Genomic DNA, 23,267 nt, shown 5'->3' with positions numbered 1-23,267 from the left:
TTTAATTTATGAGAAATATGCGAAATCTATTAAATAAGGCTCGAAACGGACCATATGTTTTGGGATGATACTTAAAAATTTGCTCAGAAGAGAAAAATGGACTGATAACAGATTTTACATTACATTTTCTAAGAAAAAATAATATAAAGTAAAATGAGAAGCCTTAAAATAATTAACCTGTAGTGTTATCCTAGCTGTAGCCGGCCAGCCTCTTCTTTTTTGAAATATTACGGTGAAAGGTTTCGTTCGAGGATGAATAGGATAATAATTCCCTTTTCGCCAAAAATAAGCGAAGCAGCCTCGTAAAATTTGCAGAACAGAATAATTAAATTTTAAGGCTCAAGATAGGATTCCTATGAAAATATGTCTTATGTAAGTAAATTCTATCATGTTATATAAATATAGTTACACTTAAGCTAAAAGTGAAATTAATTTTATTGAAGCCATATCACATATTTTTAAAATGCGAAAAAAACAATTCTCCTTAAACGCTTTGTGCTTCATTCCACTCTATTTGACCACTACTCACACTTGAAGCAAGTTTTATAATGTAAAATAGGAAAACAAGAAGCACTTAAAAATAAGTTAAATAATATAAAAAATAAAACAAACTTGGCTGCAATTTACAATAAAGTGGCGTTGGATAATTGCGATTCAGAATTTATATATACTGTGAAAAAAGCAATAGTCATTTACGCAACAAACAAGATGGAAAATAAGTGCAAAGACAAAGTTGGATTTCTCCCGCTACAAAAAAACCACTTCAGACGATCAATTCATTTTATTTTGGTGGACGTTTCGAACTCTATGAGATTATCCGGAGGACTACACGAAAGGAAGATACACGAAAACATAAATAAATTTTGGCATACAGAGGCTAAAATTTCGCGCACCGTAAAATTATTAATGTTCAATTTAAAGTAAGTTTTCTTCAGTCTAATTTAAGAATTTTGTAAAAAATTCATTAATCTGAAAAATGAGTTTATCAGTGTGTAAACCCAACTCAAAAGAGGATAAAAAACTAGCATTTAAAACAACAAGCCTTTTAAATTCAAACACCAAAAGCTTACAACAGATAGAATATAAAAAAATGTATCAAAATGAAAAGACATATACGCTTAAAGATATCGTAGATCGTCTTCGTTAATAATAATAATTTTAAAACTATAATAACTACAAAGATTTATAAGGTTTTCGTGGTATAAAGTTTTTAATTTTTTTTACTATCTATCTTTGGAGATGAATTGAGGCGCTGCTTTGAAATAGCTGTGAGACAATCATTTTTTAAATAGCTAATCTTATTACCAATTCTTTATAGAAAAAAAGCAAAAAATTGATAAGTTAAAAATATAACTGGGGACACATAATATAGCATCTTATGCTATGTACAGGGTATTTTTAGTTTTTTTATGTTGTTAGTTTTTTAAGTAGGAATAATCATTACTTAGATTATCAAGGTCCTGTTTTTTATTTGTCTCTTTTAGACCCTTTTTATATTATTGCTGCTTTTTCAAAATCGAATGAATGTTCAAATTCTTCAGCGCTCAGCAAGAGACGTTTTTGAAATACTGTTACTAAGTACATAAAATGTTGTAGTTCTCGGTAATATAAGTAGGAAACAGCGACCCTTTTTATGACTTTGTAGGTCTTTTGGTGTCTGTTTTTAATTTTGAAAAGAACCGTTTAGTGGTGTTTTCATTCTTAAAAGTAATATTAAGATTATCGGTATTAAGTTCTCTTGCAATCTTTTCACAGAAATTACTGACATAGGACACTTTAAAGAAATTTTTGTAAATTAATTTATGGGGATAGTCATTATTTAAAGCAAGTTTTTAATTTTAATAAGATTTTTTTGACATAGCCGATATGAGGCAATTGAAGTGCTATTCGTTTACATTTTTTTTAAATATTAAATTTCTGTTTGAAATAATGTTGAGAGTTATAGTTAGAGTAAAAATCTTTCTGAGAATTGGTTTTTGGTACCAACATCTTTTTATTATATTTTGGTTAGTTCTAATAAATAACATGTCAAGGAAAGGGATTGAGTTGTAGACTTTCTGTCGATTGTTAATTGCAGTCTTCAATGAAAACTATTAAATATAAAGTGTTAAGAAGAACATCAGATCGTCAGCAAGCACGCTAGAAAGTGCTAATACGATCGATGTATCGTTTGTAAAAAAGGTAAGTTAAAAGATAATTGACCTATGCATGTTCTCTCATAATGATGTCGGGATAATAGGTGATAATCAATTACCCATACCTATTCTAAAAACTTGTTGTAAAACTGTCCATTAAAATTGAAATAAATATTTTGAAAAACGAAATTTAAGAGCTCCATATATACTTGCAATAACGTAGATCAGTCTTTTATTAGGTCCCATCTTCTAATTAAAATTGCAAAAAGGTCTGTTGGAATATTTGTAAACAAAGAAATAATATCCAATGATACTAAAACATAAGTTTGTGGTCATTGAAAATCTTGCAATAAGGTCAAGGACTTCAAAGGAATTTTTTACTATAGTGATGATATGGGAAAGGTACTTGATGGTACCTTTCCGAGAGATCAATTATATTAGCATAAGCTCTTTTTCAGCTTATATCTATAAGCCGGAACTAGTACTTGAAAATGAGCAATAAAAATTGTATTGGCATCGCATTTTACTTACAGACCAACAAGTAAGTAACAACCTAACCTATTACTAATTGATAACATTTCTACGAAGACAACCCTTATTGAGGTATTTGTAGCCGGTTTCAAGAAAAAAATAACTTGTGATTTTTGATTAATGAAAACTTGTGAAATAAATGATCACGTATCATCGATCATCAAACTCTGTATTATAGTGCAAAATACTTAAAGACTTTATAGGGGAAAAGAAAATATAGTATTTGACTCAAGCGGTGGCGATCGGTGTTACAACCCTTATTTGTCACCGGGTCAGCTTAAAAGAGAAAGTAAAAAATTTTTAGAGGGACTTAAAAAAATAGAGAAGAAATTAAAATAATAGAAAAATATACCAGGCAACAACATAACATAAGTCCATTTTTTTAAATGGAATACCCTATATTTTATTTTATATTCTAATGGAGAGTTAAAATTCCTTTAATTTAATACATCATATTCCTAGACTATGTAGCTTAGTGTTTTAGAAGTAAATACTAATTTTTATGAAATTTGATAATTTGTTTAAACATTTTTATTTTGTAAATTACTTAGTTAACCATGAAAATGACATAATTATGATGACAGTGACATATTAAATTAAAATAATAACAGTGTTTTATGATCTTAATCAAAACATATAAAAGAGAAGATATTAACTACTCAAATAAGTTTTGATGAGACTATTTATTTTTCATGTTTAACTCATCAAATAATCTATCATCAATAAATCGACGAAAGTTTCTAAGGTTACAAAATAATTTTGTTTATGACTCTAAATTAAAACCTGAATTAAATAAAACAAAGCCAATTACCAATGAAGAAGATAATATTATAAAAGTATTGGCATCTTTTATTGCATATCCATAAGCTTCAATTAGATGTATTAAGGATAATTTAGGTTTGTTTTATTATTTAACTAAAAAAATATTGACCTATCCTAAAATGCATTCATACAAGTTCACGAAAGTGCAGGCATTGAAAAGGGTAGAATTCTGTGAAAACATTTTGATCCGTATTGATGAAGATGCTTACTTTCTAAGAAAAATAATTTGAACCGACAAGGCAAAATTTTTCAGGGAGGTAATTTTCAATAAAAAATATAATTATTTTTGGGCTGCTGCTAATTTATTAGAAAATCTGCCATTGCAAGATATTCGTACTTATTGGTTTCAATTTGATGGAGCCCCGCCTCACTGTGAAGACAGTGCAACACGACATGTTCGATAATAAATGTATTAGGCGTATGGGACCATGGGATTGGCCGGCGAGATCGCCAGATCAAGACGTACGACGAAGTAACGATAACCAGTACAAAATAAAAATCTTTAAATTAAAATTATCAGAATTCAGAAAAATAAGTATTTACTTCTAAAACTGGCTACTTAGGTCTAGGAATGTTATTGTGAATGTATATTAAATTAAAGGTATTTTAATTGTCTATTAAAATAAAATATAATATAGAGGATTCCATTAAAAAAACTGGACTTTTCACCATTTTATTAAATAAAGAATTTTGATTTTATTTTCAATGACCCTGTATATTGCTCATTAAATTAGGCTATGGGAAGTTAATTAAGATGGTCTCTTAAAAATATATCAAATTGAGAATTGAAGGCTTAAATAGATAACAGCAAAGTATAAAGGCTAAAAATGAATAAGTTCAAAGTTTAATTAAAGAATTAAAAAAAAAATTAAGAATTTAAATTGAACTAAATACCATATCTGGCAGAACACTTGAATATATGAATTTCACCCTTTTTTCTGCTAAATATTAAGTTAATACTTTTTTTTAAAATCGAAAGTATAATTTGGTTTCGCAGAGATTTTAAAAATGCACTATTTTGGTAAATAAAATAAAATACTGGCCCGGCTACATGAGAAATGAAGTAATTAAGTAATATGTAGGCCGCTACGTCACTTCACATTTTACCTATTTGTCTGCTAAACAAATTTCATGTATGACTTCAATGGTACCATTGTTATTAAGTTCACAACTTTATTAAGAGAAAATAAAATTGCAAATAACTATAGTAGTGCTAAAATGACAAATAATAGACTTACAAATAAGTAGAGGTCTTTATAAAACTACTAAATTACTATATTAGTCCTATATCAAATTTTAAAAAAATCGAATCAAATACACACTAGTTAAATGCTTTATATTCATAAAAATAATTATTTCTGTTTAAAAAATGTTCATATTTAAATTGAAATTATTTGACCTCGTCATCATTATATTGTTTAAAAATGCATTATTTGAATAAAATATAATACGGGCCTGAAAACATGAAATTGAAAATACCTCTAAAACACTACGTTAAAAACGAAGTAGTTAGATAATCCGTAGAGGACGCCACGTCGCGGCGGTTAAAAATGTACTTGGAAGGGTTTAAGATATATCGTTTTTTTTGCGAAAGTAATTTTTTTGAATTATTTTTTGTACCAATTTACATAAAAAGGTTTGCTGAATGCCTAAAACTACTTTAAAATATGTGCCTTGAAGTATGCCAATATTTAATTGATAAATTCATATATTTCTTAATTATTACTACGCTTCTCATATAGTTTTAGACATATTTTAGTATCTCATCATGAAATATAAAAAAATAAGCCGAAAAGTGCAACGGCGTCCAAATAAAACGATATATGCCAAACCTCTAAAAAGCAATTTTCGGGGTCCTGGGAAGCGGAGCCTTAAGTAGAGGGATCTAGAACATCAGTTAAAAAGACAATGAAAAATGAGAAAAGTGTGGATAATACCAATTATTATGTCAACAAGTATTATACCAAAAAGCCTGATCAAAAACATAAAACTGCTCAACTTTAAGGAAAATATCTATAAGCTAATGCAGAAGCTCGTTAAAAAGTTCTCTCGATTCGTTAAAAAGTTCATTGGAAACGCAGATAACGTCAACTAGTTTAAGAAAGATATCATGTAATTTTGGTCTAAATAAATTATTTATTAATAAAAGTAAATAACAGAATCCGACAACTCAACTAAAGTTGCCATTAATTTTAAAAATTGGGAAAATATTCGCAATAACCCCCATGGGGGACCGGGGTCAAAGTACTCCCTCGGTATGCAATGCCTATAGTAAAAAGCGACTAAAGGGGCAACCTGGGCCACCAGGGTTAAATGGTGGCACACACCCATAAAAATGGAGAATAACGGAAGCCTCGGAGAAAGGTCGCTACAACGTATTTTGAATTGTTGTGAAGAGCCCATAAAAGATCAAGCGCAATCAAAATTATTTTGCATATTTTGACAGAATACACTGGCACCAAAGCACAAACCCTATAGTACAACAAACTTATAGTTCAAATTTTAATTTTTCGTAAACATAAGTATACCTAAGAATAAGTTTGTTACGACCAACCATTTCACTTTCAAAAAAATATCTTCTAATATAAGTAAATAATCATGTTGTCAGGTAAATATTTTAAATTAATTAGAAGCATCAGGTGCCAAACGGGATATAGACTGCATTTTTTTATTGACATACGTAAACCAATGCAACCAACCTCGTTTGATCAAGATATATGAAAAGATATATGAATTGACTTGTTGTGTCAAAGTAAAATCTACCGATGCTTGAGCAATTTATTATCCAACGGTTTTCCAAAAAATTTTAAAAAAGTTTAAACTAAAAGACGTAATTTTTAAAACATTTCAATGAGAAAAACCCTCTAACCAAACCCAACATTTTCAATTGTATTGTCACATGATCCGCAGGCTGTTATGGTATTTGTACCTACAAAAAATAATTTCTACCCTTATATAATCTCTTATAAATGTATGTTAAACAGATTTTTTTTGTGACACTAAAACACAGATAAATCTGTGATATGATTTTCTACATTAAGGAATGCAGTTTTTTCATCAAAAATATAATACAAGGTTTTACAAAAAGCAATGACTCTGTGAGTAAGAAAAGACACGTAAATAGCGCCCTGTATAAATTCAAATTTCTCATGTCAAAAAAACTCCAGGTGCCAACTTTCATTTACAAATGGGAATTATTTAAGAGACATTATTTAACAGATTAATTAAATTAAGGGTGAAATCGTAAGTATTATATTATATCATCCAAAAAATAATATTTATAATTGGACATATTCCAATAAAGTAATAAAATCCAAAATGAGTTTTATTACAATAATTAGATCCTACGTAAAACTCGAGGATAATCTCTTAAGATTTAATGGCTTTTGGGATATTTTAATTTTCATTATTTCAAATAATATAGCTTTTAACTATTAAAAGTTACATAAAATATTATACAAATTTTGTTCTGCTAAATCATTGCCTATAATAATTCAAGTTAAAATAATAAATGCCTTGATTATAGGAAAAAAATGCAAATGTAATTTTTGAAATAAATGTTTTTTTTTTAATCTTCTAAAGTAAAAAATAATATTTTAAATATGGTATGTACTTCCAAATATTATTCAATAATTATGGACTGTACCCCAGATACAAGTAACACAGAACAAATAAGCCTTGTTTTGAGTTATGTGGTGTTAAATCAAGATTGTAAAAAAGTTCAGATACAAGAGAGTTTTTTAGTTTTTAGCCCAATATTTGATTCTACAGGAAAAGGACTATTTAATTTTGTAGTTTAAATTTTACAAAATTTAAATTTAGGTATTAAAGACGTGAGAGGGCAAGGGTATGATAACCGTGCTTTCCACGCATATTGGCTTACAAAAACGTATACTAGACGTTAATCCTAGAGCTTTTTTTGTGCCATGCGCTGCACATAGCTTAAAGTTAGCAGTAAATGATGTTGCTAAAGTATCAAATAAAACAGTAAACTTTATTAATATAGTACAAGACCTCTACGTTTTTTTCTCTTCCTCCACAAAAAGATGGGATATTATTTAAAAAAATGTACCTGCATTAAATCTAAAACCCCTAACTGATACTAAATAGTTAAGTAGAGTAGATGCTATAAAGCTATTAAAATGTATTTCAAGGTATTATATAAGGCAAACAACAATTAACTGTGCTTTTAATAAGTGGGGCAAGGAAATAATGTTTAGGTTAAGTCTAGTTTTAATTTATGGTCTACTTCTGACAGGATATTTCTGGAACCGGGATGCTGTTTCTGGATTACCGAGACCATCCATGGACAAACCGGAGAGTCCTAATACAGTTATGGCCAACTTTTACTTTATTTTTCATTTATGTTTTTATTGAATGCAGCTTTTGCTAAATAAAGATATTATTTATTTATTTATTTATTTTAATTAAAATTTGTTTTTAATTTTAATTAAAGTTTGAGTCTTAAACATCATAAATATCATATTCAAACATTTAAATTTATTTGTAGTGTAATTATGATGTTTTATTTCAGATTAAGTATGTAAAAATTATTTAAAGAATTTAGTCTATCATTTCAAAAATTATAGAAATGATAATTTCTTTAAGGAAATAATTGCTCAATCAAGTAATCATTACTACTAGACGAACATATAAACCAGTTGTTTATACTAGTTGTTGATAGACCCAATGTTCACAACCAAAGTTTTTTGATTATGAACATAGGGATGAAGCACCTCAACATCCAAAAACCGCGTTTAAAGTTTTTTTTTGAGAATAATTGATCAAGTAAGTTCTCTAAATAGTAGATTTCATATGATCTCTAATTATGACAATGTTTTTGGTTTTTTTAGTAATATTTTTACATTATGTGACGATGATCTCCTAAAGAACTGCCAAGCTCTACAACAGAAGCTTAGTAATGCGGTAAAGATGGAGGCAGATGTTTTGTTTAATGAGATTAAAGCTTTAAAGTTATTTTCAAATTCTCATTCTTTAAATCGTCTGGATATATTGCAATATATATTTGAACACAATTTAACCTCATCTCTACCAAATGTTACAATTTCCTTAAGAATACTTTTAACTTTACCAGTATCTCCGGCTTCTGGGGAGACGTCATTTTCAAAATTAAACATAATAAAAAATGTTCTTCGATCAACTATGCTAGCCCAGATAGTCTCTTGTGATGACTAACTGGGCTAGCAATATTAGCTATAGAGCTGGAGATGGTTGACAAAATCGATTTTGATGAAGTTATAAGAATTTGCTACCTTTAATTCAAGAAAAACACCTATATTTAACATTTAACCTAATAAAAGTTCTAGTTGTAAGTGATGGATCACAAATTCTTTTTTTTGTTATTAATGAATAATTTAATAATAAATTAATTTTTATTTCCATAAAAATTAAATTTAAAAAATGTCTGTTGTTTTATTATAAAATTCAAAAAAATTTTTTTTTTATAACTGGAAAATAAATGTAAAATTTATAAAAGCAAAATATCAAAATAAGTGTAAAAAAGGGAGTGGCACCCCAATAAATTTTCCTAGCTGCCTAGGAAGTCTGACTGCTGGGCGCCTAGGTCTGCGGCGCTCCACCTTCCTAATATGTCTCGAGGCGACATTGATAGGGCGCCAAAACAACGACCCCCACGCAGGCGCCGCTCACCCTTGCGAGGGCCCAGGGTTAAAGTCACCAACAATCAGAATATTTTTAAAGCACTTTGTCAGCAATTGGCAAACAATGGGATTTTAGGGTGTTGCTTACTGCTAGGAGCACACCACCACCTCTATCGAGCTGTTGCTTCCGTTCTATATATGTTGCGGTCCGTTCTATACATGCAGTAGTTGTAGCTAAGGAATTCACTATCGTTGACTGCCGGATCCAGCCAAGTTTCAGTAAGGGCAAGAATGTGATAGTCTTCCAATTGAGCAACACAGAGAAATTCCTTCAATTTAGTTTTTAAGCCCCTCGCGTCTTGATTTGGTGTGTTGGATCTAGCTGAAAATTCGCCCCCTCGGCTTTGAGTGCGCCTGGGACGAAATTCCCTGCTGGATGAACAGCTATTCCTGCTGGCCAGAGATTCGGGTCAAGTATTCCCTTCAGTAGGAGTACCTAGTACTTTTAACCCTATCTTAAAGGATACAACATCCTCATTCTTATTCAGCGTGACACATTTAACATCCGAGATGTTTAGTTGCCTTTCAAGTTAGTTTAATATCTGTTGCTCAGTAGTTTCCGATCCAGTTGCAGATAGTGAAGAAGCTTCAGAAGAAGTCCCAATGATAATAAAAACAGTATAATCTGGAGATGTTTGAGAGGTTTCTTAGTTGGGAGGCTGAATAACTTTGATGGGATAAGATCCTTGAGCAAGTTTAAATTATTTTCCAGTGTTCTCAACCTGGCCTCTAGTGTGTCGTTTTTTGCTTGTAGTAGCTTTATTATTTAAAAAATTGCTGTTAATCGTTGTAACAGAAACGCCATTTCCTCCAACTGCGTTCTAGACTAATTTCTTAAATCCTTCCTGGAATGCAATATTAGCATCATGGAAAACCACAAGATATTTGGTTGGTAATTGTGTTCTGAAAGGATTGGAGAGCCTCCTTCATTTGGGCTTCTAGAGGAATAGCAGCACTCATGGAGGAGCTGTTTTCCTTACTGAATATCCACAAGCTAGGTTTGCACAGAGAACATACAAAACACATAACTGCAGTCTTCATTTGAGTGACTTGAGCCTCTGATGTAGTAAATTTTAAACAAGCAATGCATGATATTACAAAAATTACAAACAATCTTATATGTTACTCCTTATCTGTTAAGACTTGCGCCACACATTTCGCAAGCCGTGATATAGAGAAAAATAACAATTTGGCACGCTCCCAAAAAACCCCAAATTTAAGAGCACATTGACTTGTAGATTACTATTAAAAATCAAATAAATCCAGTTCTCCAAACTTGTTGTCTTAAGCAGAGCAATAAAATAAGCTGAAATAAGTGAGCTCATTTTGCAAAACTCCAAAATAGCGGTGGGACGCCATTTCCATTTATTTCTGCCCTTAGCAAAATGGCAGCCTTTCAATATCTCATTTTTTGCATTTCTATTTCCATTTAAAATAATTAAACTTTAGGTAACATAGAAATGTAACTATTTCACTACAAAAGATATTAAAAATGTGCACTATTAACTTCAAGACAATAAAATAATCTATTGGAGAACTCTTCTTAAATATTTAGGAAAGTGGCCACATCAATATTGCGACATACAACATTTCTGCTAAAGTGAGGCAGTGGCCCATCTTATTGAAAAACTGTTTCCAACTCAAATTCATGAGGATTGTCTTTAATAATCTCACGGATCAGTGGTCCTACTGCATTTTCCAACATGTTTAAGTAATGGTCTCCTGTCAAATTTCGGTCTAAAAAGAGAGGCTCAAAAATGTGATTCCTTAATATGCCAGCTGGCGAACTATTACTTTTTAATGCTGAGATACACTGTATTAATTATTTTTTTGTTATAGGGTAGCAAGAAATATTATTGGGCTATGATCTAATATATCTGCTTTAATTACATATAAATTTAGAAGTAAATGATTTAAGTTTTTGATTGATTGTGAAAAAAGTGATGTAGGCAAGTTATTGAAAGAAGTCTTGTGACTCAGTTAATGTATGATCTAAATCCCAATCAGTTCATAAAAAGATAATTAGTAAGATAATTATCATTTTCTTTTAAAATATTTAAATTGATTCTAAGTATGTAAATAATTCATGTATAAAATCTGTCTTTGAAATGGAGAGAGGCTTGAATATTGCTGTTAATCCAAAAGTTGTGCCATTTACTTCAAAACGTATCAAAATGTATTTTACTTACAGTTGCTTTTCAGTTAGTCAACAGAGTAAAAGAAAAATCAACACAAAGGTTTTAAAAAACACAATAATATCAATAAAATGCAATTTATATGTTTCTAAGAAGTTTTAGTAATCATGTTCTTATTAAAATGTTTAATCGTAAAATAAATTAAGCTAACAACATATTTTTGATCAACCATTCCATTGTGAGTCCCATTTTCTTTTTTCCAATATATCATCCTAAGAGCTAAATACAATTTATTATAAATTGATAATCAACCTTGTTCTTTAATCTTTTCATATTGTATTTTAGAGATGGACATTCCTAGTCAAGTGCTGCATGATTTACGTTAAGTTGGACTTTATATTTCTCATTGATCATTTTGTACTTTATACATAACTTTGATGTGTATAGACTGCAAAATGGTACCATGAACTCCCACTTTAAGGATTGTTAAATCTTCATAAACTTGTAAATGTTCTAGTCCGACTTACATTTTCTCATTATTTAGCATCTTATTAAAAAGACTCCCAATAACATATACAACTTTGCTTTGTTTATTTTTAGGAGATTTAATATATTTAATTTTTTTGTAGTCCTGTGTCTTTATTATCCATTTATTCTGTTTAAAAATTTTACTTTTCACATGTATGAAAATATTTGTACTCTATGTTTCTCATTGTACCCAATAATTTTTATTTAATGAGAAATTTTTCTTGCTACCCATTTCAAAGTTTTTAGGTTTTTCTTCAGATTCATGTTGTGTTCTGTATCACATTTAACTATAATTTTTCCATTCCTAGTTTCTTTAATATTTCTTATTCTTAGATTCAAGTTTATAGAGTTTATTGATGATTGAACTGCTATTTTCCTTTTTGAACTTTGTTGCTATTTTGGGTATAATAATAATTATGGGTAAGTTTGCTATATTCTTTTCTGGCAGCCGATGGTGTTGTACAACTGTTGCATAAGTCTTCTTCTTCACAATTCTCCTCATTGGCCATTTCCAAATTTGTATTTGTTTATTTATTTACATGTGATAAACTATAACAAGTCAGTCAGTTCATTTTTTAAGAAGAATATAGGTGTATTATTGTATGCAGTTTTGTTTAAGTGTTAATCTCATTGTGCAGAAAAACTTGTTAATTATACATTTTAAAAACTGATTCTGAACTGAATTAATTATGTTTGAAATCATAGTAAGTATTTATAAGTACTTTATGAAAAGATCATTCTTTTCAGAGTTTCTACTTACTAAAAAGCACTAAAATTTTATATTTATTGGGAGCAATATTGCTTTATACTCTCACTCTCAATCTCTCATAAGTAATGTATGGCTTTGACTATAACAAACAGTTTTTTTTTTATTTCTTAAATGTCAAAACATAAATTGTATTATTAATATTTAAATCCCCAACATCAAAAGAAACTACATTACAAATAAAACAATTAACCATAAATGTAAATAAAAAAGAATGAAACAACTAGAAAAACAGTTAAGTTTTGTTTAGGTAACTCACTTTTCTTCTTATTTTGTTAGAGGTGCAAAATTTTCTGTAGATGACGTTAATTATCAACACCCATGATGTATATAATAATCTTATGTTATTACCGAAATTAATAAATAAAAATACTTACGTTTCTGGGCAGTACTACCAAAAGCAGGAACAGAGGTATTTCCAAAGCTAAATGCCATATTCACAGCTAAGCAAACAATAGGGATTTTAAGGCAATTGTTATAGTAAAGACTAGTTATTATAACGATAATCTACCTACAATAATAGTTTTCTCAAGATTTATTAATCAAGCCAAAGCAAGAACGAAAAAAACAACAAAAACAATCATTGATAAAGAGTAAAGAAAGCAAATTTAAAATACCTAACCACAAAAAATTTTGACATTTATTTATGAAGGCACTTGCAGTGGAAACATCCGCTGACAATATTGTCTTGACACCAATGGACCAACTTGCTTCTTAGGAAGCGTTGTTATTTGAACTGAAATAAACGCGGCGATGAGAAAGGCTACTATGCATGGTTTAGATGTCCGGCTGAAGCAATGTTTATGTCATATATTTATTTATTTTTGCCAGTACAAAATTTGTTTAAATAGATTACAATTTTATGTCACTTATTTTTGACGTCAGATTACGAAACTTTCACCTAACTTCCGTTGACTCTACCTCAAATTGTTTCCAAGATCACTGTTTCCAAGATGATCATGAATATCAATGTGCAGTTTCAGCAATACTTCAACAATTTGCGGCTGTGAAAACCAATTGGAGTTATTCGCAGATAGCTCGATGACTACCATTGCCCAAGACGGAAGCAGACTCTTAACATCATTGAGATTAGGGCTAAGGAAAGCGTCAAAGACCCATCTAGCAGTCCATGGTATTGACTAGTGGTACTGGAAAACAAGAAAGACAGCTTGATCAGATTCTGCGTAGATAACGGGCAGCTTATAATACCCAGAGTAAAAATGACAGCTATCCTCTTCCTCGCATTAATGACACTCTTGACAAATTGAAGATCTTTTCCATTAAAGACTTGATTTTCATTAAGATCTTGTCCATTGCTAGACTTAAAAAATTAGTACTGGCAAGTTAAGTTAGCTGCCGCAGCCAACTCAATTCAGATCGAGAAAAGACGGTTTTTTTTATAGTGCTGGATTATGGCAATTTATTGTAATGCTATTTAAACTGTGCAATGCTTCTGCCGCTTTTGAATAGCTGATAAAAACGATTTTAAGAGGACTGTCCTGAAAGACATGTCTGGTTTACCTTGATGACATAATTGTTGTGGGAAAATCATTTGAGTGATAAATGAGAAAACTAGAGGAAATATGCCTGAGGCTTTGAGGTCCTGAACTAAAGTTGTGTCTAAACAAATGTCATTTACCACATAATGTAATAGTTTTAGCACGTATATAATAAATACAATTTTTAATGTATTGTTTTGGTAACTAATAAACGTATTATTATTATGAAGATTTCATGCCAAACGGCAATCGCGCTTTTCCCTGGGGAGGGAGGAAAATTCATTTATCACAGATATCAGAAGGATGAAGCTCTGATGGAGTCCTTTCCATGTTATTGAACTCTATTCATTACCCTTATTTACACATAATACACTTGTTACATACAGAGAACTAAAATTACATACAGGGTGTTCATTTGAAAATTTCCCACCACGGATTTATCAAAAACCATTCTTTAAAAAAAAACGCCAAAATACGTCAAAAGGTTTGTCAAGGGGGACAACTTTCTAACCTAAAATTACTTCACCCTCTGCCTTTCAGGGTCATCCCCTTAAAAATTTTAAATGGCAAGGGGTATCGAGTAATAGCTTGTTTAAAAGGTCTTTCGAAGTCTTTTATTTTGACGTTTGATTTTTTAAATCGCTCGATTCGTTTTCGAGAAAATTAGAAAAATATTTGTTTATCTTAGTTTGTTCAAATAGAAAACAAAAACATGAAAATATCAGTTTTTATTTCAATAAGTGTTCAAAATGTTGCCCGTTTTTGGCCAAACAATGATATAGGCGATGTCCAAATTTCTGACGGACATTTTCAAAAACATGTTGTGAGATATCATGGCAGCTGTCGATGATGCGTTGACGAAGTTCATCCAAACTTTCGGGTTGGGGAGTAAACACAATAGATTTCAAATGACCCCATAGAAAAAAGTCTAACGGCGTTATATCAGGCTAGATCTCCTGATATAACTGTTTAGCCGTCATACAGAGTAGACGTCTATACTCGTAGGAGGCGTCGGTGCTCAGTTTTGTTTTGATTCGTTTTGATTTCATTTAAATTGTTTTGATCTAGTGTTGCGTGTTTACATTAACGTGCTATATTTTCGCGGTACAAGTGTTTCCTAAAAAACTAATTAAGTTCCTGCATCAGTAAATGTTTTTGTTTTATAAACAGTTCCTGTTTTGACTAAATTTAAAATTATGAGAGTACGTGGCAACGTACAAGAGAAGTACGTTGCCACGTACTTCTCTTTTAAGTATTTTAAATTCTTACGACTTGAAAATGAACGTGCATTTTTTCCCACACGAATAACTTCTTCATCTGCAACTAAAATTGACTATTTCTGTACAAATTTTGATGACGTTTTATGCACAGTACTCCCATCTGGTATTTCCGACCATGAAGCTATTCTTGCTAAAATGCCATATAATACTGTATTATCTTCATCTCATTATATGGGAAGAATTTTCAGCAGGAGAAATTTCAATGCTTTTTCTGCTTCGATAAATTGGAATGCACTTGAAACGGCTTCTGACCCACTTACTTTATTTTTTCAAGTTCTGTGTGATAAGATCAATCAATGCTTTCCTAAAATGAGGCTTAAAACTAAGAAACGAAATGGCTATGTTTTTGGCCGCCTTGGCCTCTTGTAAACCCTGGGTTACAAGAGGCTTTAGAATTTCAGCTAAAAACCTCCGTTTTTGGACTAAATTGTGCAAATATACCACAAATGAAAATATCCTTGTATATCATCAGAAATACCGTACTCTGTACAGAAAGACAATTAAAGCAGCAAAATCTAATTATTATAGGGATCGCTTAAATATGTCATCAAATAGGCAAAGAGAGTGTTGGTCGACTATTAATGATTTTAGACATTGCCATAGAAAAGTATCTGAATCGGAGTCAAGACCTGACATTTTAAACGACTATTATTGTGATATACCTAATATCTTGCTCAAGGGCATTCGTAGTAACATTGATCCCTTACACTATCTTCAAGAAGTGTCGGTTGAGCATTAATGTTTCTTTCATCCTGTCGATCTTAGCGAAGTAAAAAATGAAATCAAACGCCTAAAAAAACATAAATCATCTGGAGCTGATGGGATATCTTCGAGGTTGTTACTCTTTTTGCCTGATTCAGCCTTAAATGCTTTAGTTTCTACCATAAACAATTCTACATATTGGCATTTTTCCTTCATGTTTAAAAGAGGCAGTGGTTATCCCTCTTCATAAGGGTGGAGATTTGGATCAGCCTTGTAATTTCTGTCCCATTTCTATTTTGTCTATCCTCTCTAAGATAGTTGAAAAACTTGCAAAAAGCAGAATTTTGTCCTTTTTACATCATAATGGCATTTTGTCTGCAAATCAGTTTGGATTTCAACCGGTAAAGGAACTCATGATGCTGTTTTTAGCTTTTTGGAGAGCGTCTATGTGTCCTTGAATTCTGGAGAGTCATCGGCGGCAGTGTTTTGTGATCTATCCAAAGCATTTGACTGTGTGGATCATGGAATACTGTTATCTAAGCTCGATAAATATGGTTTTAGGGGCGTAGCGTTGCGATGGCTTGAGTCCTATCTCAAATCGTACTCAGAAAGTTAGTGTCTGGGCGTTTGTCTGCTTCTAGATCCCTAAAATGCGGCGTTCCCCAGGGTTCAGTGTCGGGACCACTGTTATTTTTACTGTATGTGGATTACTTGAGTTCATTGAAACTGCAGGGCAAGGTGGTTCAGTTTGCTGATGATACCACCATACTATGGAGCCATAAATTCAGATTATATTAAGACTTGTATCCTTGAAGACCTTCATATTTTATCAGGGTGGTGTGCTTCCAACAGGCTCGTGTTTAATGTAAGAAAGACGTCTATTATGGGGTTTAAGTGCGATGTTCAGGGTCTGATGTTTGACGAAAATTTCCTCTTGCAGAATAAAGAGTGCTTCAAGTTCCTAGGAATTACCATTGATGGTCGCCTTCGGTTTGAAGATCATATTTTACATTTAGCTGGGAAATTATCTTCTGGATGTTTTGCAGTAAGAATGGCAAAACAAGAGCTGGGAGAGGTGGTTGCACGTTCAGTGTACTTTTCACTTATTGAATCTCATATTCGGTATGGCTTGCCTTTTTGGGGTTTAACCAATAAGGGGCTACTTAACATTGTCTTGTTTATTCAAAAAAAAGCAGTTAGATACCTGTGTTCTGCTAAGTTAAGAGATTCTTGCAAACCCCTCTTTATTTCTGAAAAAATCCTAACTATTTTTTCACGCTTTATCTTAGAAACAGCTGCTCCCTTTCACAAAATTCCCAAACTACCCTCTGATACTGGCCATTTGACTCGTCGTGTAAATGATGTTCCCCTACCTATTCCTACGTCTTCTCTTACCAAAAACTCATTAATTTACATAAGTAAAAAAATGTGTTAGACATATATCGGATGTTAAGAAATTTAAAAGAGAACTAAAGACGCTTTTATTGGCTAAGGCATATTATAACCTGGATGACTTTTTTAATGATAGGTTTAGTAGTTGATTGTTTTATTTAGTTATCTTTAATTCAAGTATGTTCAAAAAGTTTTGTCTTCTTGTGTTTAATTTTGTTCATTGTTTTGTCAATTTTTGAAATTGTATTTTTGTTTTGCTTTTTTAGCTTGTAGAATGCTTGTACACAAGATTATTCTTACGTAATATAGCACAATTTCTTTCTTTCTTTCTTTCTTAACGCCAGGCCATTCTATAGGCCTCCTTCACTCTATCCATTTATCTGGAAACTCGTTGTCTAGCTATTGCCGAACGGGAAGAACATAGGAGGAGCGCCGTCTTGCTGGAAATATATTTCAGACGTTTGATTTGTTGTTGTTTCAGATGATTGTTTCTTGATATTTCACTTTTAGTTTTTATTCTTTGATGGTGTTCGTATCATGAAATTAAAACACCCGAATGATAATATATGTATGTAGTTTTTTAATTAAAAATCTAAACAAACATGTATTTTTGTCTTTTGCATTGCAAAAATAAGGCGGAAAATATGTAATATAATAAAAAAATATAAAATACTCGACTGATTTGACTAATCAATAATTTTTCTTTACAAATATGCCCCTGAATTTAACCTGACTAGTATTATAATTCATACTACCATTTTAATCCGTGTGATAATGGAAAACAGAACGTTAGGATTAGGGAATAAAACACAAACACAAATCTTAACAAAACAATTTATTGGCCCGAAAATTAAATAATTTTAAGCCCTTCTTTAGGAACAAATCAATTGAGAAGTATAACAAGTACGGTCACAAAAGTATAGTAAGAATCTAAGAGAATGGGACTGTACCGATTTGAATGAAGGCATGCTTGAGCTATTATAACCCGGTGTTTTCGTGATGTAGATGATGAGAAAAAGCTGCTGGTGTTAACTTTTATGTAAAATTCTATTTAAACTATTCTTTTTGTTAACTACGGCAACGCCGCCCAATTTAATTTTGATAAGCGCCACCAGGGGTCGCAATGTAAAAAGTCAGTGTGCGACCCTCTTGCGCGACTCTCTGTAACCATAAATTATTATCGCAACCACTAAACACGTTTAATTATATACAACCTATATTAGACCTGTTTTGAACCAGCAGATTTTATTTATATTAAATAATAGCTAAGCTATCGAAGTGTTTTCTTCGCCAACCGAAATCCACGACTTGGCGGGTAGATACAATTATACAGCTGGTATAATTAGTTCAAATTCGAAAAAATCAAAAAAAAAATTTAATAGGGGGATACCCGAAAAATGAAAAATATCAAATTTTGAAGGTCGATATCTCGGCTTCTATGGGCACCATTAAGATAAGTCCAATAGTTTTGTCTTGGTTTCGTTCGTTGACCTTCCTTAACTCCAAACAGCTGTGAAAATTGTCATATTGCGCAACTCAGTATGGTTTCCTGCCTCTGGTACATCATGCACATAAACCATATTTTTTATTCAAAATTTGCCATTTTCAGATAATGAGAACCGTATGCTTTGCAGTTTTAGGAGTATAGTTATAGTTTGACCATCGGATCTGTGTCTACGAAAAGAATGCGGGCGAAATTTTGAAGCGTTGTCACGTCTTACTGCAAAAATGAAATAGTATAGAATAAAAAGTAAATATAATGGTAAAATTCAGCTATTTAATCATAAAAAAGATAATAAATTATGTAATGCAGTTTAAACCATATTTTTTTGTTCTATTTGCTAATGTTTTGCATATTATAAAATCCAATATTGACTAACATTTATCCGAAATTCCTAATAAAACTTACAAAGCCGGCAACGTAGTGCTTTCGCGGAAGCATCTTGCTGTTTGGGGACAGGTGATTGGTTGATGACATCGCGGCCATTAATTTATTATTTTTATGCAGCTCTCTGTCTTTCTCTATCTTATTGGATCGCATCCTACCAGGTTTTGTGTAATTTTAGGAATAATATCGATTTCTTGCGGATTCAGTGGCGGCGGCGTATGTTAATACTTTTGAGCTATTAAACTGTTTTTATTGTTGTATTTTTAGGTACCTACTTAATTTATGACCTGTGACTTTTGAGTAGTGTAGCATAGTTTAGTTTATTTGCTATTATTGTTGCTGTTTTGTTGTTGTTTTGTGTTATTTGTTTTTTTGTTGTTAAAGTTCATAATTTTTAACAGTTTTGGTGTTATTTACGTTAAAATGAATAACTTTATTCATAGAAAGACAATTCATAGCCAGTCAAGGAAAGTGATTGCGAATGTTTATAGGTAAGTAAAATGATTATAAGAGAATTATAAAGCCTAAGCACAGTTATAAAAAAAAAACATTAAAATAAAATCATAATTTATGCGACACTAAATTTCAAAAATTATCTGCCTAATGTTGTAATAAATAAAAATCATATTCAATGAAATAAAACCAAGCTCGATTGCTTTACAAACAAATAGATTTAAAGTCAATGTTGGTTATTTTGAATATAAAATGTCTATAAATATAAGTAATATGAATTGGAACGACGACAAAAAAAATCGAATATCAGGATTATATACTTCGGCAAAAAAAAGACCGCGAATGACGAAGGTGGAACAAGACGACAACTTTCATTTTCAAATAGTTAAACACCTAATAAATCAAATTTATATAGGTTTAAAGTTGTGCCTACTAGCAGAAAGCTGTTGCAAAAATTGCCAGAAGAAGAAAATATTTTTCAAAAATAACATCTTTAAGGTATAAATACCTAAGAGAAATAAAAAAACACCGAGCCGAAGGTCGCAATATTGTCTATTTAGATGAAACTTGGATAGACAATGACCTAACGTTTAAAAAATTCTGGTAGAGTGAGACTGTTACTGGAGTGGTTAGCAATATATCTTCAGCAGGTACAAATTGATTATACTTATTTAAATAATAATTTAGATTATACATATTATGTAGTAAATTCAATGTTTAAACAGCATAATTCGGATTATCTGCCGTGTGCTTTCCCTCGCGATATCCAGGCATCGTGTACGGCACTCTTATTTTAAGTGAATAAACTAAGTAGGTGTATTACAAATTTTGTGTTTTCTTTACTTTACTTTTATCTCAAACTTCCCTAATCTTGTCTGTCATTTTTTTATTACATATTTACAAATAAAATATTTTAGAAGACCTTAATTTTCAAATTAATATCTTACCTACAAATACCTATTTTAAAATTAAAACAACCATATTTTTTAATATTTAATACATTCAAATCTGTGTAATCGGTTTATAAAATTTCGCACGTCACTGGCCATTTCATGAATGAAATGAGGCGGGTCTAGTCTACAACCACGTTCCCCGCACCGATACCGCTTAGCTACAGATTGGTTGGGCAGACTTTACCGGTTACCGTTTTTCCCAGGGAATAGTCGTGGACGACGCATGAGAAGCGAGAGGGGAAATTCAGTTGGAATTTTGCCGTGTCATTGACGTGCATTTTGTTTTCATTAATTTGTTTAAATGCATTATAAAATATTAGTTCATTAAATGTCTAGCAAAATATATATGTGTGTATATGTATGTGTATGTGTATGTGTATATGTATGTGTATATATGTACAAGAAAACTGTATAAAATCTTGACAAAGAAGAAATTAAACAAAAATTAAATATTTTTTGTACACATTTTTTTTACTAATTAATTTTTCTTGTTGCGAATAAATTAAGATTATGGCCAAATAAATAAATACTTAAAACTTTTTTTGATGTAAAATGCACTTAATTATTTTATAGAATAAAAAAAAAATACATAATTTTTTTATTTAAAAAGCTAAATAGATTTTATTCTTATATTGTATCATTTTTTTGACCTTGTTTTAGCCTATTTTGCAATTTTAAAAGTCAAGTATTATTATAGCAGGCCATTATGACAATGTACAATAATAAGATGTATTTATACATATGATGTAAATGGTCTTTAATGTAAAAGGCTCGGCTGCTATGGGAGATGACCCTTGTCGTTGATGTCTATGTCGCTATGGTCCTTTTTTATAATCCAAAGTACGCCGTCGTTAAAAATGTGAAAGCTGTCCTAATTTTTAATCTACAGCTTAATTTTGAAAATCTATGATTGGGACTCTTTCTTTTTATTTCTGTTACTATTTAAAATTTTGAAAAAGTAAAAAACATTTTTAATTGGGTTTTTTCCACAGAACACGGAGTTGTTTTATTATTTATGTATTCGTTTTATTGAAGTGTTTTAGAATTTGGAAAAAAAAAAAAACTTTAAATTTTCTTTTAAGCAATGTAACACACTGCTCGTCAGATAAGTGAGTCTAATATACTATACAGGACCCACTTATCTGATGCGCAATACTTTCTATGAAATTTATATGAGAGGAAGATTATCTGATTTACCAGGAGAGCATCTATATCTTTTAAAAGTTCTTATGGGAAGTACACGAACCCCGGCCATATCTGGAAATCTATCATTATATGCATGTATGATTTATCGTTAAACAAAGATTTAATTAGTCTATCTACTAGTGCTAAAATATACAGTTTTCTATAAAAAAAAATATATTTTTTTATCTGAAAATCCTACATATCTACAATAATACAGATAACATAATCGTGTTCTACAAAAAAACCATATCAAGATAAGTTGTATTTTTTAAATATGTTATACAGAGTGTTTGGAAGGTGAGTAGCCAAACGGAAATGGTGAATAGGTGAGGTTACTGGCTATTTAAAACGCATAGTATTTTTTTGTTTTTCCTCAAATTTAAGGAGTAATATATTTTTTCCTTTTTTTATTAAAGTTTCCCCGTTTTTTTACTTTAACCTTCAATTTTCTTTAAATTTTTGGCAAAAATGGCGCACAATTAATTTTATTTTAAAGACTAATGTTGTCTCATTCAAATTTAGGTAATAACTGAGAAAAATATTTAAAGAGAAACTAATAGTGGAGTAACAAACTTCCTCAAATTAATAGAAAAAAATGTTACGTCAACTTTACAATAGAAAAAATAATAATAAAAAAATAATAAAAAAGTTGTGTGGTTTTAAAACGTGTTAAAAAACTTCTCTAGTTAATAGTCTTTCTAATAATATGCCACATTAATTTTTTATTTTTATTTGTTTACATTCTGTTGTTGACAAGCACTAGGGGTGACATCTATGGGAAAAGTTCTAAAAGTGCCATGGTACCTGATGGTGTGTTACTACAACTTGTTTTTTTTTTGATTGGTAAAAACAAGAGGAAAGCAGAAGGTTAATAGAGAACATATTAGATGCGGCGGTTAACATAATGATTCGTACGCTGTGGAGAAGGAAAGCAACGGACAATACTATAGCCATATTTTAGCGAGTAAGCGGCTATAAGTGTCTTTAAGACATCTTATTCGAGCGATCAAGTCATGACGTTACCGTATAAGGCGCTTTAAGCGTTTGTTAGCGGTCTCCCGAGACCGCTTATAAACTCGATATGTCAAAGTCAAAGGGAAGCTATACAAACAATAATAAACAATAAATATTTATATCAATTTTTTTATATTTTTTTAGAGTAGAAGCATTATATTTCCTAATATTAGTTTTAATTTATATAATATTAATGTCTCATATACATTAACAGTTAAGACATCCAAACCAAATAAAAATGCAGAAAATAATAAATTATCAGAAAAGCAAATAGATTTGCAAAATATACAGTGAAGAACGTAA

The 23,267-nt window shown here is 30.8% G+C and overlaps 1 protein-coding gene across 4 annotated transcripts in view; it reads right to left on the bottom strand.

The window, feature by feature from the left end:
- Positions 1–13,446, bottom strand: part of LOC126743044 (nucleoporin p54) — an 86,761-nt gene extending 73,315 nt beyond the window's left edge. For 2 of the 4 annotated variants that reach the window (XM_050449969.1, XM_050449972.1), the window contains exon 1: positions 12,976–13,209. In XM_050449969.1, the coding sequence (XP_050305926.1) occupies positions 12,976–13,033 (58 nt within the window). In that variant the 5' untranslated portion in view covers positions 13,034–13,209. The other 2 variants (XM_050449970.1, XM_050449971.1) reach the window with 2 other exon arrangements.
- Between the last annotated feature and the right edge of the window lie 9,821 nt (positions 13,447–23,267).

The sequence above is a fragment of the Anthonomus grandis genome, chromosome 12 (assembly GCF_022605725.1).
Source record: "Anthonomus grandis grandis chromosome 12, icAntGran1.3, whole genome shotgun sequence".
Lineage (NCBI taxonomy): Eukaryota > Metazoa > Arthropoda > Insecta > Coleoptera > Curculionidae > Anthonomus > Anthonomus grandis.
This window is presented reverse-complemented; position numbering and strand designations above follow the sequence as displayed.